General features: G+C 45.4%; 1 protein-coding gene across 2 annotated transcripts in view; it reads right to left on the reverse strand.

Annotated features, from left to right (window-relative positions):
* Positions 1-5774: 5774 nt before the first annotated feature.
* Positions 5775-17366, reverse strand: part of LOC129341244 (synaptotagmin-like protein 2) — an 82889-nt gene continuing 71297 nt past the window's right edge. For both annotated transcript variants that reach the window (XM_054996347.1, XM_054996349.1), the window contains exons 15-17: positions 17211-17310; positions 16528-16733; positions 5775-6918 (exon numbers count right to left, since the gene is read on the reverse strand). In XM_054996347.1, coding sequence (XP_054852322.1) covers positions 6773-6918; positions 16528-16733; positions 17211-17310 — 452 coding nt within the window. In that variant the 3' untranslated portion in view covers positions 5775-6772. The remainder of the gene's footprint in view (positions 6919-16527; positions 16734-17210; positions 17311-17366) is intronic.

Here is a 17366-nt window from a genome sequence, read left to right on the forward strand (position 1 = left end):
TACCAACCACACATCCAGACAGAAGCAGAAGTTTAACAAACTACAGGAAAAAAGACAGACAAGCCCAATGCTCGACAATGCACGCATTGTCATCAACCTGACAGACCGCCAACTCTCACCAGAAGAAACCTCCATCTTGGCAAAGGGAGGAAACTTTGCAGTCACCCCCACCAGAATTCCTGTGGAAGACATCATTGCAAATGTAGAAGCTGCCATCCGTCATCTACCTGAAGAGGAAGCTGAGGAAATAAGAGGAGAGACAGCCAGGATTCTACGAAAGGCAAAGCTTCCCACCAGCAATATAACACGCAAGGAGAGAAATGCCATCAAGACCCTCAATGCAGATCCAGACATCATCATTCTACCAGCTGATAAAGGCAATGCTACAGTGATCATGAAAACGGAGGAATACAAAAAGAAGATTAAGGAACTCCTGGACCCCTCCACCTACAAAAAACTAAAACGAGATCCCACTTGCAAAATCACCAGGCTAACAAATGCGCTGATCAAGAATTCCTCACTACATCCCGACACGCACAGCAAACTATGCAAGACTGAAGCACAGCCACCTAGACTATATGGACTCCCCAAAATACATAAGGATTCAGTCCCACTCCGACCCATTGTGAGTGCCATTGGTTCACCGACATATGAATTAGCTAGACATCTGGCAGATCTCCTGCAGGACCACATCGGGAAAACCTCGTCTTACATCAAAGATTCAGCAGATTTCATCAACAAAATCAGTTCTCTGAAACTCATTCCACAAGACATACTTGTCAGTTTTGATGTTGTATCTCTGTTTACCAAGGTTCCAGTAAAAGACACTATTGCACTGATTAATCAGATTTTCCCAGAGGATGTAACAGCCTTATTCCATCATTGTCTGACAACCAGTTACTTCCAATGGGACAACGAATTCTATGAACAGATGGATGGGGTGGCCATGGGGAGCCCACTCAGCCCAGTTATAGCAAACTTCTACATGGAACATTTTGAAAAAACAGCTCTAGAATCAGCACCCCACAAACCCAGTGTATGGTTCCGGTTTGTGGATGATACATTCATCATTTGGAGCCATGGGGAGGAAGAATTGATGGAGTTTTTGAATCATCTCAACAACATCCACCTGAACATACAATTCACAATGGAGAAAGAAAGTGAGGGAAAACTCTCATTCCTGGATAGCTTGGTCATCCGCAAAGCAAACTTTCAGTTAGGTCACAAGGTCTACAGGAAACCAACTCACACTGATCGGTACTTACACAAAAACTCCAATCACCACCCCCGACAGAAAAGAGGCATAATGAAAACATTAGTGGATCGTGCAAGACGGATATGTGAGCCGCGCTTTCTCAATGAGGAAATTAATCATCTAAACCACGCACTTCAGGCAAATGGCTACTCCAGAAATGAAATCCGAAGAGCAATCAAACCCAGGATGAATCAAACAACCAAGGAAAAACAGTCACCTACAGGAAAAGTGTTTTTGCCATATATCAAAGGAATTACTGATCAGATGGGAAAGCTTATGAAAAAGCATAACCTTCAAGCAGTATTCAGACCCACCCAAAAAATACAACAGATGCTACGATCAGCAAAAGACAGCAGAGACCCCCTCACCTCTGCAGGAGTATACCGTATACCCTGCAGCTGTGGACAAGTTTACATCGGGACCACAAAGCGTAGCATCCAGACAAGAATAAAAGAACATGAAAGACACTGCAGACTTGGACAGCCTGAAAAATCAGCAGTGGCTGAACATAGCCTAACTCAAACAGGGCACAGTATCTTATTCCAGGACACCAAAATACTGGACAACACTTCCAACTACTTTGTCAGACTGCACAGGGAAGCCATTGAAATTCACAAGCATAAGCAAAACTTCAACAGGAAAGAAGAAACCTTAAGAATGAACAGAGCATGGGCTCCAGTTCTGAAAAACACCAGGCCAACAAAACACTCCACACCCGACAATAGCCCTGCAGAGAAGATTAGCACATCAAGCACCAATCCATATGCAAAAGAACCTCCTCAGGATACAGTGAAGCCTCCCGCCATTAACATTCCACACCCTGGGAAACTCTTACAGAATGACTCAGCTCAACCCCACCCCTCCTGAGTAGATACAAATGACCTACATCTTTTCCACACTGTGACACTGAGAGATCTCTGTCTTTTGGTGCTACACCTCTGAAGATGCCAGCCACAGCTGCTGGCGAAACGTCAGAAACTACAATGCCAAGACCACGGCAATACAGCCCGGAAAACCCCCAACAACCACAGTGCTACTGGACTCTTTACTATTTTGCAACTACAGACTAACACGGCTAACTCCTCTGGATCTATAGCCTCACAAAGTTGTCGTGGAGATTAAGTGGAGGAGGAGGGGAACAATGTGAAAAGCTGCTTTGTGTCCCCAATCATGGAGAAAATAGAACTATAAATAAAAAATAAGCATAAGCATAAATCATTGGACTCGGAGGCAAGGACTGTTGTGCCTTTCCTTTCGTCTGCTCTTCCCCCATCTTCTTCAGCATAACTTTCTGCTGGGATTGAAGCAGTTTGTAGTTTCTTACCAGGCTAAGCAAACTACGATGCCTCTCACCTGAGCGATTCAGCAAGTTCGGAGCATGTACTTACGCTGGCTGCCAACTAGCTGCCTATGAGTAACAAGTGCTCAGGTGTAGGCTGCTTATTTTAAATTGTGGACAGATCATCCAGGTGACCATATAGGCTGCTTGACTAAGGGCCAAGCTACAAGTGACAAATGATCGAGTGGAGCGCAAGTGAACAGGGAGGAACACGCGCGAGTCTGTTTACTTGCCGTTCAAGTGTCATTCCTCACTTGTAGCTTGGCCCTCTGAGAAAATGGGTATTGCGAGTCAGGAGTGTTTGATTTTTGTCCGTGTGATTCATGAAAACGAGAACCTCTTTAGTCAGATCTTGGCTTGTGGAGGAGGGAGGTCATTCCCTATTTTAGGAGCATATCCCTCCCTAGAAGTCCTCTACCCTTGTACCCAGGACCCCACCCACACTTTGGGAGTCTTTGGTTAAGTGGGTGAAGTAAGACTGTAGCTAAAACCGACAGGAGCGAGTGCTGCATGACCCACCCCAGTGAGACTTTAAGAGGCAAGGTAACAAGCGCCCTTCCCTTTCAAATGGGCGGCTTTACAAGGCAGGGTGTGGCTTCTCGGGTGGCTGATGGTTCTTTCAGGAGGACCCAAAACTCGGTACGTGCTGTGGCTGATTACAGTGGTGGTAGAGGGCCTTAAAATGTACAAAGTTACCATTCCTGGGAATTCATGGGGAAACCCTTTCTGGAGCTTCCCGTTACAGGTTCGTGGAGTCAGCGGACAGAGACGCTGCTGTGCTTGAGTCTGAGGCCTTCTGGCCAGCGTGATCTGAATTTTGCTTTGCACTTGCAGTATAATATACTGTGTATTTGTTAACTACTATGAATGACTGGAAGGGCAACCTAGAATTTCCAAAAAAAACCCTGATAAATAAATGTAACACTAAACTCTCTCTCTGTGTGTGAAGGGACTGGTGGTGGAGAGCGCCCTCAAGTCACAGCTGACTTATGGCGACCCCTGCTGGGGTTTTCATGGCAAGAGGCTAACAGAAGTGGTTTGCCATGGCCTGCCTCTGCAGCCCTGGTCTTTGTTGGAGGCCTCCCATCCAATTACTAACCAAGGCTGACCCTGCTTAGCTTTTGAGATGTGACGAGGTCTGGCTCACCTGGGCTAGCCAGGTCAAGTGAAGGAACGAGCAGAAGTAACATTTTTTGGTTTATGATATATTGTAAGACACATTTTTTTAATGAACTCCCACCTCAGGAGCCAAAAGTATTAAGAAATTTTTCTAGGTGAAATTCACAGAAGATATACCTCCACATCATAAAGTGGATGAAATTTGGACACTGACCTTAGATTTGCTACAAATGCTTCAGTACTATTCATGTCATGGACAAACAACTACATCTTTGGTTTATAAAGCACTCTGCCCATTTAAAGTAAAACAAATGTTGTGGCAATGTCTGCCCTAGAACGATGCTTCCCAAAGGCAACCAAATTTGTTTCTGTGGCACACTGATACAAAGCATCTTGGGATTTAATTTCAGTGCACAAAAAAGCTGAAAAAAAGTAACACAAACCTACAATGTTGCCTTCTTGTTCCGGGGGGGGGACGGGGGGACAGGACAGGAACTCATCCAGACTTTGACCTTATAATGTGTTGACTCAAAAATGGTACTTTGTTCATGCTATTAGCCATGAATGCCAAACACAATGTACCTGAGACGCGCAGCCACAGGTGTTTTCAGGCTACTCTGCCTGATCAAACGTTGTGAGGGACCATGCAAAGATCTGCCATGCAAAGATCTGGATCTCCTGTGTGGCCAGGATTGCTTCTCCTCCCGTTCGTTTTAGTGACTGAAGCAGTTCTGCATACATCCTGGGAACTGTCCCTGGCACCGAAGAACCTCGTGCTCACACAAGTGCACTGGATGTGCACTACAGACTTGCATGTGCAGACTTCACTCCCATCCTACAGTCACTCTACTGGCTACCTATCAGTTACCGTGCTCAGTTCAAGGTATTGGTTATTACACATAAAGCTCTTCATGGCCTTGGTCCAGCATACCTACGGGACCACCTCCCTCCCTATGTCCCTCCACGGCAGCTTTGCTCATCTGAACAGGGTCTCTTGCAGGTGCCAGCCTGTACATGGGCAAAATCAACAGCAGCATGGACTTTCTTTGTGGTGGCCCCTACCCTATGGAACGGCCTGCCTGAGGTCAGGAGAGGTTCCACCCTGGCTTTCCACAAACAATGCAAAATCGAATTATTCAAAAAGGCCTTTTTCTCAGCTAAGAGGGCGGTATTGTAGGAAAGGAGGGCGGTATTGTAGAAACTCACTAATGAGTTAGGAACCATAGATTTGCTATAAAGAGTTGCTATAAATACGTACTCCTATACACTACCTGTGCTTCATGTTGTTTAATGTAAGTCCGTTTCAGCAATTCTTCAGCACCATATTGGATCCTTGCGAATACTATATCTTTGTAAACTTGTATTCATTTACATTGTTTATGGAAATGTTCTTGACGCTGTATAGAAATGCCTGCCCTTGTCCTTGCCACTGATTGTACTAATCACCCACTATGTAATCTGCCTTGAGTCTCAGTGAGAAAGACGGAATATAAATGACATAGATAGATAGATAGATAGATAGATAGATAGACAGACAGACAGACAGACAGACAGATAAAACTTACAGGGGGAAGGCCTTTAATGAAACCCCCAAGCACAACCCATGTGCCTCCCCTTGCTTACTAAAAAGGGTATCTGGGAGGGGGCATCACAGGAGGCTGCCCACGTATAATCTGAACATGTCCACGTGTACATAAGAGCTGCTGAATAACGTCTGGGGATGTGTGTCAAGAGTAGCTTAGCAACTTCATAGTGCTCACCTGGACATATGGTTTTTTATTGAACAAACATTTTTCTGTTAACTGAACAGGGCCAGGTCCATTATTATATAAACCCCCTCCCCATATTACTGCTTTTCTTAAAAGATGATTATCTAGGGAAAACGTACCATAACCTTGGTAAATAAACAAAAGAAGGAACAGATTTGTATGACACATACAGAAATAAACAGACCATTAAGTAGTACCGAATTATATCATTGTGGTGTGGCGGGCATCCTGACTATATGAAAAGTTTTGGTGAAAATAGATTATGTAGACAGATTTGCATTAACAGGGACGACAGCTTGGCTAATTGAGTTTAATGCATCAACGAAAGACCAGATCTCTTCCAGAGAAACAAACACTTGTGGCTCTAGTTCCGCAGTGGCACAAATGCTTTGTATGCTGAAGATCCCATGTTCCATTTCAGGTACGTGGGTGGGTAAAGGCCTCTGCTTGATGCTTGTAGCCACGGGTGCCAGGTGGTAACGGTGGATTCCCATCAGTGTTGTGTCACCTTCTTTTTCTTCACCATAATCCACACGGGCCAAGGATAGGTTTTATATTTCAGAAGTAAGATTTTTTTTTTAAAGTTCATCTTCACAATTCATCTTTGTCAAGAGATCCTGAGGAAAAAACCCAGAAGTGGTGCCTTGCTAGGTAAGATCAAACCCAGGCATTCTTTGCGGAAATCTTAGCAGCCAGAAGATATTGGACGGTCCATCAGAAGGTTGGCCATTGTCCACTGGTGGGCTGTGATCGACCTTCTAACGACCACCTCCAGTACAGGCAGTACCGGCCAGATGGGCCAAGGGACTTATCCTAAAGCAGCCACAGATATCCTGGTACACAGTTCTCACATGCCGTCGATTTCAGACTTCATGTTTCAAAGTTGTTATGATATTGTGCTTACAGGGGGATATACAGGCAAAGTTAACCACAGTTTTATTATAACTTCTCCTGCATAAGAAAAACAACCCAGCATCATGAAAATGCTAACATGATTTACAAAATACCTATAAAAATATTTACATCTCTTCTTCCCTGCCCTTTGGGTAAACCAAATCTAACATCTAGTACACAAGATGTAAACAACAGTTATTCTTTGCCTTTTAGCTATGGTACGGTAAGAACATGGTATTTTTTCAGTTCACCCTCAGGATAAGAAATAATACTTTGCTCTTAACATCTTCAAAGAATGTTGGAAAGTGTCTCTAAGCTGGGTGCATGAAGGCAGTCAACTGACCTTCCCCTCTGCCTGTGAACTGGCCTTCGGTCCTCAGAGAGGAGCCAACCGTTTCATTTCAGCTTCTTTTTCCCTGCTAAAGAGCGCAGAGGCAGTGTCCCTTCAATCCATTCATTTGCCGTCGTCATCATTTCCTGCCAAAAAGCCACTTCCTCTTGTGTGGAATCCATCCAGTCAACAGCAATTCCATAGCTAGAGCCTTAGAAGAAAATGCAGAGAATCACTGTAGCAATAATACAAGAAAGGGACCCCATATTCTTTCGGTGCACAACATTAACTTGCTATTCTTCCAAGCTTGTTAGCAGAGCTGCGTGTGACACCAAAAGAGCCATTTATGCCAACCCTGGAACAATTATTTGTTGTTTAAGATACTAAGGGAGCCTCCACAGCTAAACCTGCTATCTTTTTTTTTTAAAGTATATATAATTTATTTTGTTTGTAGGCCATAGAAGATAAGAAATAGTACAAATACACAGGTACTGAGCTCTGAGAACAGTGCAGCCATAGAAACGTGGTCAATGATAACACGTCAATATGAAATTAACTGTCATCACACCCATGCACCTAAATCCATAATCAATTGCAAAGCTAATGCAAAAACTAATGCAAAGCTGGCCACTATTCTATAAATGATCATAATGCCCAGGGCTTTTTTTCTAGGAAAAGAGGTGGTGGAACTCAGTGGGTTGCCCTAGGAGAAAATGGTCACATGGCCGGTGGCCCCGCCCCCTGATCTCCAGACAGAGGGGAGTTGAGATTGCCCTCCGCGCCGCTCGGAGGGCGATCTCAACTTCCCTCTGTCTGGAGATCAGGGGGCGGGGCCACCAGCCATGCAACCATTTTCAAGAGGTTCTGGAACTCCGTTCCACTGCGTTCCCCCTGAAAAAAAGCCCTGATCCTGTCAGATAATTCAGAAGCTAGAAGTCAGCAAGAAGCTGTGGGGGAATGATTACAAAATCCACCCCCAATCCAAATCTTTCTCAAGGATCGTCTTCGGGGCTTCAGCAGGCCAGTGTCCCCTCCACTTTGTACCTTTTTCTTCAACTACCCTTGACATTTTTTTTGTCTTTGAGAGGGCAACAGGCATGCTCTGTTCCTATCATTTTTAAAAACAGTACAAAGTAGTATTTTTCTTCATGCCTACAGAGTCTTCTGAATATGTAGCAACCCCCTCTTGTCCGTGGGGGATTCCATTTTACATTACTACTGATAGGAACTTGACTGTGAACATTAGTTGAGGGAGCAAGTGGTTGGGTGGGGGAACTGAGAGGAATTGCACAATGGGGGCAAATAAGCCATTTGGAATTCTCTCTATCCAGATCTCTCCTTTCAAGCATTTTAGGGCCCAGGGAAGAGAAATTTCTCCATCTCTCCCTGTTGTCTGTTCTCTTATTTAACTGACTCTCCTCAGCCCTCAATGTTCCTTGCCCTCCTTGGAGGGCAATTGCTGTACTCATCAGGCTGTTTTATTGTCTTTTTGAAAAAATTGCAAAGTAAAATTGATTCATTTGAAATGTGGTGCTGGAGGAGAGTTTTGTGGATACCATGGACAGCCAAAAAGACAACTGGGTACTAGATCAAATCAAGCCCGAATTCTCTTTAGAAGCTAAAATGACAAGATTAAGGCCATCGTACTTTGGTCACATCATGAGAAGACAACATTCTCTGGAATAGTCAATAATGCTAGGAAAAGTGGAAGGCAGCAGGAAAAGAGGAAGACCTAAAATGAGATGGCTTGACTCAATAAAAGAAGCCACGTACTCCAGTTTGCAGGATCTGAGCAAGTCTGCTAATGATGGGACATTTTGGAGGTCTTTCATTCATAGGGTCACCATAGGTTGGAGATGACTTGATGGCACATAACACACACACTACAATAACATAATAGTAACAACATTCAATTTATATACCACTCTTCAGGACAACGCCCACTCAGAGCAGTTTACAAAGTGTGTCATTATTATCCTCAGGACAATTGCTCTGTGAAGTAGGTAGGGCTGAGAGAGCTCTGAAAGAACTGTGACTGAGCCAAGGTCACCCACCTAGCTTCAAGCAGAGGGGTGGGAAATCAAACCTGGTTCTCCAGATTAGAGCCCTGCTGCTCTTAACCATTTCACCAAACTGGCTCTCCTGCATGACTGGGAAGTCTGCAGAAACCCCTGCCTACTCACACTCTGTTGATGTGTTGTTCTCAACATGTGACACACTTGCCAAAAAGGTTGGCTTCTATTGCTCTACATGTTACAGCCTACACAGAAAATAACAACGAACAATGAGAAATAAATAAAAAAGAGCACTCTGAATAGCCCAAACTAGCCCGAGCTTGAAAGCTAAATCAGGGTTGAAAACTAAATCAAACTAGCTCATCAGAGCTTGAAAGCTAAATCAGGGTTGGCCATGGTCAGTACTTGAATGAGACACCACCACGGAAGAGAAGGGTATTTATGTAAATTATGTAAACCACTTCTGCTCTTCTCTTGCCCTGAAAACCCCATAAGGGGTCGCCATAAGTCAGTTGCAACTTGACAGCACTTAATTATGTCAGCCAGAATTGCCTATCTTAGCTTGAGCTTATCAGGACTTGAATGCTCAGGAGCGTTTGTTCTTGGAGGGGAGACCAGCAGGGAAGACCGGGCTTGCTATGCAAAGGAAGGCAACAGCAAACCACCTCTGCTCGTCTCTTGCCTGGAATGCCCTGTGGATGGATTCATTCACCAGGAGTCAGTTGCGACTTAATGGCACATTCTTCTTCCAGCACCTGCATGTCAGCAAACCTAATTTACTGGTGTGGTCTTCGTACAGAGTCCCCTGGTGACCGGCTGCCCATGTTCCTCTTGACTATTCTGTCCCTCCCTCTTGCCTGCTGCAAAACCCCCTCCCATTTTCCTTTGAGTGACTCTTTTATGGGCATACCTGCCTACAAAGCATTCTCTGAGTGGCCTGGGTGACTTGCAAACCATTTGGATATTTACGGGAAACTCATGAGCAGAAGCCCCATTGCTTAAAACAGCGGCCACTGCAAGATGTGATAACACGGATGTGAGACGCTGGCACAATTTTCAGGAATGATTCAGAAAATAAATGGTGGGGCTGCATGAGAGACCCACACTCCCCAATCTCGACCTTCTGTCAAGTGTCTCTTTTTTAGTTTATATACAATAGCCTTCTCTTGCAGCTTAAGGCCAGAATGTATGTAGAACTTTCAGCCCCAGGATATTGGTTGGCCTTGAACAAGACACCTCAGCATGTTCCCGTATCCCAGAAGATAATAAGCCGGATGCATTCATTTCCAAACGGATGACAAAAAGAAACCAAAAGCCCCATTTGTTATGCTTGGTAGGGCAGTGGAAACAAATGGGTTCATTTCCCGGTGCTTGGCCTTTCATTGTCATGAATTTGGCCTTTCATTGCCTACGAAACTGGGCCCCTTTCTAGTTTCTGTCCAAAATTTGGCAAGGAAAATTCTCGGGGTGGGGGTGGGGGGGAGTGAATGGTACAGTATAGGGATGTGCGTTTCGGCATTCAGAATGCCGAAAGAATGCCGAAACAAAAGTGTTTCGGCTTCTTTAGGGGAATGCTGAAACGTTTCGGGGAATGCCGAAACGTTTCGGGTAGCCGAAAGAAAAAAGCCGAAACGTTTCGGGATTCTTTCGGCTTTCTTTCGGCTTTTCAATGGGAAAATGCCTCCGTCTTCCCGGACGTCTGGGGGAGGCATTTTCCCACCGAATAAGCCCAAAATTGGTGGGGAACTTCCTCTAACCCTTCTCTAACAACCACCCAAGTTTCAGACAGATTGGACTTTGGGGGGCCATGTTATGGCCCCCCAAAGCAGGTCCCCCCATCCTCCCATAAGAAAGCGAAGGAGCAGCATATTGTTAGCATGCTGCTGCTCATCTTTCTTCATTATTTCCTATGGGGAAAAAATGAAGAGGCAGGCTTCCTTTGCCAGGGGTGGCATTTTGCATGCAAAATGCCCCCTCACCCTCAGGGGCCCTTCTCCCACCCCTCCTCCCACCCCCCACCAAGGCTCAGCCTGATCCCACTTGGGGGGGCCATTTCATGGCCTCCCCAAGTAGGTGCTCTAATCTCTACCACTGACAGCTGGGGGAGGCTTGTGTTGCCAGGGGTGGCATTTTGCATGCAAAATGCCCCCAAGCCCTCAGGGGCCCTTCTCCCACCCCTCCTCCCACCCCCCACCCAGGCTCAGACTGCTCCCACTTAGGGGGGGCATTTCATGGCCTCCCCAAGTAGGTCCTCTCAGCCCCTAAAGTCCACCCCTTACAGCCCCACACAAACCCAATTCCCCCCCAGCTGCCACACACAGACCCAAATCCCCACATTAGCCCCTCACAGACCCAAATCCACCCCCACCTGCCCCACACCCATAACCTCAGGAACAGGCTGGCAAAGGCCAGCCCTCTCCCTTTGTTCCCTATGCTGGGAACTTCTAAACTCTCTTTCCCTGGGCAATTCTGCACAGCCCAGGGGTGCCACAATGGTGGGCACACTTCTGAGTGCCAGCTGGTCCCTGTGAAAGAGCACCTGAACCACAGACACCCTCCCTCAAATTCCCCCACCTCCTACAGAGATGGCTGGCCAGCCAGCCCCATTGTTCCCTATGATGGGAACCAACTGTACAACAAAGAATAAAACAAGAACAACACAAAATAAAGTTTTAAATTTTTTTTCTCCCTTCCAAAGTACAAGTAGGCAAAGCATTATGACACATTACACCAGCAGTCCCCCACACAGAAAAATTAAAACAAAACTCACTTAACATCAGAGAATCACAAAGCACAATTCCTGTCAAAAACACTTTATTTCTTGAACAGCTTTAGGTTACACAGCAGGGGGGAACACCAAAGGGCATGGCAGCACTATCTTACACAAAAATAACACAACTCACTTAACATCAGAGAATCACAAAAACACAATTCCTGGCAAAAACACTTTATTTCTTGAACAGCTTTAGGTTACACAGTAGGAGGGCACAACAGGACATGATAGCAATGTACTACAAAAAATAATACAACCCACTTCACCGTTTTTGACAGCAATTGTGTTTGTGTGATTCTCTGATGTGAAGTGAGTTGTGTTATTTTTGTGTAGTACACTGCTTTCCTTCTCTGTGGTGCCTTCCTACTGTGTAACCTAAAGCAGTTACAGAAATAAAGTGCTTTTGACAGCAATTTTTTGGGGTGATTCTTTAATGTGAAGTGAGTTGTGTTATTTTTGTGTAAGATACTGCTTCCATGCCCTTTGGTGTTCCCCCCCTGCTGTGTAGCCTAAAGCTGTTCAAGAAATAAAGTGTTTTTGACAGGAATTGTGCTTTTGTGATTCTCTGATGTTAAGTGAGTTGTGTTATTTTTGTGTAAGATAGTGCTGCCATGCCCTTTGGTGTTCCCCCCTGCTGTGTAACCTAAAGCTGTTCAAGAAATAAAGTGTTTTTGACAGGAATCGTGTTTTGTGATTCTCTGATGTTAAGTGAGTTTTGTTTTAATTTTTCTGTGTGGGGGACTGCTGGTGTAATGTGTCATAATGCTTTGCCTACTTGTACTTTGGAAGGGAGAAAATAATTTTTTTAAAACTTTATTTTGTGTTGTTCTTGTTTTATTCTTTGTTGTGCAGTTGGTTCCCATCATAGGGAACAATGGGGCTGGCTGGCCAGCCATCTCTGTAGGTGGTGGGGGAATTTGAGGGAGGGTGTCTGTGGTTCAGGTGCTCTTTCACAGGGACCAGCTGGCACTCAGAAGTGTGCCCACCATTGTGGTACCCCTGGGCTGTGCAGAATTGCCCAGGGAAAGAGAGTTTAGAAGTTCCCAGCATAGGGAACAAAGGGAGAGGGCTGGCCTTTGCCAGCCTGTTCCTGAGGTTATGGGTGTGGGGCAGGTGGGGGTGGATTTGGGTCTGTGAGGGGCTAATGTGGGGATTTGGGTCTGTGTGTGGCAGCTGGGGGGGAATTGGGTTTGTGTGGGGCTGTAAGGGGTGGACTTTAGGGGCTGAGAGGACCTACTTGGGGAGGCCATGAAATGGCCCCCCCAAGTGGGAGCAGTCTGAGCCTTGGTGGGGGGTGGGAGGAAGGGTGGGAGAAGGGCCCCAGAGGGCTGGGGGGCATTTTGCATGCAAAATGCCACCCCTGGCAAGACAAGCCTTCCCCAGCTGTCAGTGGTAGAGATGAGAGCAGAGCACCTACTTGGGGAGGCCATGAAATGGCCCCCCCAAGTGGGAGCAGGCTGAGCCTTGGTGGGGGGTGGGAGGAGGGGTGGGAGAAGGGCCCCTGAGGGTGAGGGGGCATTTTGCATGCAAAATGCCACCCCTGGCAAAGGAAGCCTGCCTCTTCATTTTTTCCCCATAGGAAATAATGAAGAAAGATGAGCAGCAGCATGCTAACAATATGCTGCTCCTTCGCTTTCTTATGGGAGGATGGGGGGACCTGCTTTGGGGGGCCATAACATGGCCCCCCAAAGTCCAATCTGTCTGAAACTTGGGTGGTTGTTAGAGAAGGGTTAGAGGAAGGTCCCCACCAATTTTGGGCTTATTCGGTGGGAAAATGCCTCCCCCAGACGTCCGGGAAGACAGAGGCATTTTCCCATAGAAAAAAGCCGAAAGAATGCCGAAATAATGCCGAAAGAATCCCGAAAGTCGAAAGCCGAAAGAGATTCTTGTTTCGGCTTTCGGCTTTAACGATAGAGAATCTTCTTTCGGCTTTCTACTTTCGGCTATAGCCGAAAATTTTTGGCTTGCACACCCCTAGTACAGTATCTAAAAATTCCATCCCGCTTGGATGGGAAAAAAAGGAAGTTGCCAATGTTTTCCATTAAATGTAAGTAAAGAAAGAATACATTTTCAGATAGAAAAATGCACAAAACTTTGGAAACCATGTAGAAATGGAAATGCAATCTGACAAATAGTTGGAGCCTGCTGGCTGAGAAGTCTCTTACGGGGCCCTTGATAAATGCCTCCCCTTCCCCACTTTGGGCTGTCTTGGGCTACTTTTTAATGGGAAGTGCTGATGATCAACATTTTAAATCCTCTGAACCCAGCTAGGCAAGGGGTCGCTGTTTTTTGGGGGGAAGCCAGACGTGTCTCTACCACTAACCGTAGTTCTGAGTGAAGCACACACACACCCTGTCCCCAGCACACAGGTTTATGTGTCCACTGGGGACTGTGATGTGTGCAAATAGCCTTGATTTCATTGCTAACGAATGCATTGCCCGCTGGCTGCTGGCAACAGCTAATCTTTGCGATGAGATTTTTACTGCATAGGTTGGACGTTTATTTGAGCTGCTATTTCACACTTGGGAGCTTTATAACATGGCTGATGACATCTCAGCAGTCAGAAGATTGAGGGCTGCAAGAAGCCGGCATGAGGAGCCCAATCCCAGTCACTGCAGATGTTTTCCAAATGACCCTCCCTGTATAACGCTCAGCTGACATTCCAATGGGGAAATCAGAAGGTTTTTCTGTACATAAACAGTCTTTTACACAGCACAAATGACAGTTTTATGCGTGACCCCTGGAAAAAGACTTCTTCTTTAGTGTTGAGTTTTGAGGGGGAACAGGCTGTCTAGTGGAGTGTTTCTGATTATGCCAACATGGTATTTTTTAGTCTCACGTATTATAATAATTTTTATTTTTGAGCTCCTGAATTTTATGACTGCTGTTATGTTTTATGCTGGTCTAGGACCATTTTAATAAAGATTGATTGATTATGTAGTTTGTTCACCAAGGGGCAACTAACAAGAGAAGGGGCTGTGGCTTAGCAAGAGAGCACCCGCTTGGCATGCAGGAAGTCCTGAGTTCGATTCCTGGCATCTCCTGCTCTCTATGACATTTACACTTAAAGAACCTCAGGCAAGGGTGGGGGGAGGGAAAAAGCCTTCTCTAAGCTGATCCCAGGAAGACTAGACAGTACTGGGGAAGAAGGATCAACTGGCACGTAAGACTAATAAACCAGAAGTCCAATGGCACCTTACAGGCTGGACTTCTGTTTTATTTTGATACAAGAGATCAACACTCTACAATTGACAGTATAAGGCAACTTATTTTGCAGTCCTAAACAGAATCACATCTTTCAAAGCCTGTTGACGACAACTGACTTAGGAGGGTGTAACGTTGCTTAACTTTGCACTGCCAATGGTTCAGGTGATGAATCCCTCCAAGAATTTCTGTAAGTGCAAAAATGTGTGTGTGTGAGAGAGAGATTTTCACCAATCCCCGCCAGCAGCAGCCCCAAACTTCCCCCAAATGGAAGACACCCCCCCCCCAGAATAGCTGGGGATGGGTGGGAATCAAAGGTCTCCTACAGGAGGAAAGGAATATGTGAAAATCACCCCCTCCCTACACACACACACACACACACACACACACACACCTGCTCATGATAATTCTAGGCAGGATCCAAGCCATAATGCAGAAACGTGGTCTATTCTAACAATGTGAATCCAGGAGACAGTTTGCTAACAGTCTCTTGAACCCTGGCTTGCCTTGACAGATGCTGGTTTAATTTCTTTCTCTCTCTTGCCTGGGAGGGCTTTTCTTGAGCACAAACTAGATGTAAACCAGGATTCCTGCATTCAGAAGTCTTGTGAAACCATAGTAAAGATGAACTGTGGTGAGTAAACCAACTTCAGATCCTAGGTCTGACAGATCTAACTCAACGGTGTTAGCGGCAGGGCTTTTTTTCAGCTGGAACTCGGTGTAACGGAGTTCCGGCACCTCTTGAAAATGGTCACATGGTTGGTGGTCCCGCCCCCTGATCTCCCGACAGAGGGGAGTTTAGATTGCCCTCCTGTCGGGAGATCAGGGGGTGGGGCCACCAGGCATGTGACCATTTTTGCCGAGGGCGATTTAAACTTTTAAAACTCCCCCTTGTTCCAGCTGACCCAAAGTGACGTCATTGTGAGGTCTTGAGTTCCACCACCTCTTTTCCCAGAAAAAAAGGCCTGGTTAGCAGGGTGTATTCAGATCATTCAGAGTTAGCTTAATTAAACCATGCTTTTGTGGGATGCCTGAACTGAGCCAATAGGTTGACGATTAATGGCTTGCTGGACCATTTCAAGGAACTCGTCTCCTCTTGATCTCAACAAATAGAGACTGCAAGACTGGAAACAATGGTCTCAGTCACAACTTCAGCTCGGGCAAGTTTTTTGTCTATTTGTTTGGGCATTTTGTTTAGTTAAAGTTCTCAAGCACGGTTGGGGCCAAGACAGTCAATGCTCAGTTTTGCACAGTGCCCAGGACTGCTGCTTTTAGGGCTTAACTCAATCTGGGATCATGCTCCTGACCATAATAACCAACAGACACAAACCTGAGTTGCTCCCTGCCCCGACAATTTGTGGGCCAAGCTACAAGTGACGAATGGCACTTGAACGGCAAGTGAACAGACTCATGTGTATTCCTCCTTGTTCACTTGCTGTCCACTTGATCATGTGATCAAGTGGAGTGCAACTGGAGCGCAAGTGAACAGGGAGGAATACACGTGAGTCTGTTCACTTGCCGTTCAAGTGCCATTCGTCACTTGTAGCTTGGCCCTGTGTTTCCTCAGACTGGGTGTGGTTTCCACACTGGTTGTATTTTATCATCTGATTGGCAATCTTAACAAAACTAGAGAGATTCCCACAAACATTCCAATGTTCAGCTAAGCTCCTCTTCTGAAGAGAAACCATTTAAACCTTTTTCTTTTGTTAAATGATTAATTCATAGCTGGCATTTTGATGCCTGTTCTTTCTATTTATATTTTCCGGACAGTGGAATATGGTCCGCATATAAATTAAGATTAAGTTTAAGGCTGTGAGGACTCCGTTACCTGTTCCGAGACCCAGCCTGATTCCCCCGAGGAAATGATTGGTCAGTTTTTCATGATCCCAGACAGTCAGTTCGACACACGCATCTTTTAGGTCTTCCGTGTGAAATCCATCATATACAATTGTGTGGTTAAAGACGGGGTTTGAATCTCTCTTGATCACGCGGGTCTTTTGATAACTCTTCTTGCTGGTGTCCGGAAGGACGTAGCTTAAAACAGAGAGAAACACCATGTCCCGTATCTCAAAATTACAACAGATTTTTAAAAGTAGTATTTCCCCCAGCTCTTTCCCCATCAAGTATAATTCAAGGCGGACAGATTAGAATGTGTTGAACGGCTGGATCTGCGCCTTGCTTACTGATTAAAAATATTTACATCTTGGGGCTCAGAATGAGAAAAAAAACAGGCATTGATTTTTAGTAAGTAAAGTTAATAGAAATGTGAAAGTTTATGTATTTTCTGGATCTGGGTCTTCAGCAGACATTTCAAATACTATACACACACAAAACACATACACACACACACACGTGCTTAGCTGAACTTTTTAAAAATGGTGATGATTTAAGTAATATCTGATCAGGAAAATTTTCCTTAAGGTTATGGATACGGCTGATTAGGAAAGGAATTCCCCACACGAGCTATAAAGAAATGTCTGTGTGTGTGTGTGGGGGGGGGGACACACGTACCATTTCACAAAGGAATCCACCCCAGATGGGCGCAACTGCGGGAGATCTTTGGTGTCCTTGACCCAGATATGGACCTCGCCAGATGTAGGGGACTTCCAGCCTTCCGTGAATGATCATAAAATATAATTAATGGGTAAGAAGCATTTTTAATGTTTA

Source organism: Eublepharis macularius, chromosome 13 (genome assembly GCF_028583425.1).
Source record: "Eublepharis macularius isolate TG4126 chromosome 13, MPM_Emac_v1.0, whole genome shotgun sequence".
Lineage (NCBI taxonomy): Eukaryota > Metazoa > Chordata > Lepidosauria > Squamata > Eublepharidae > Eublepharis > Eublepharis macularius.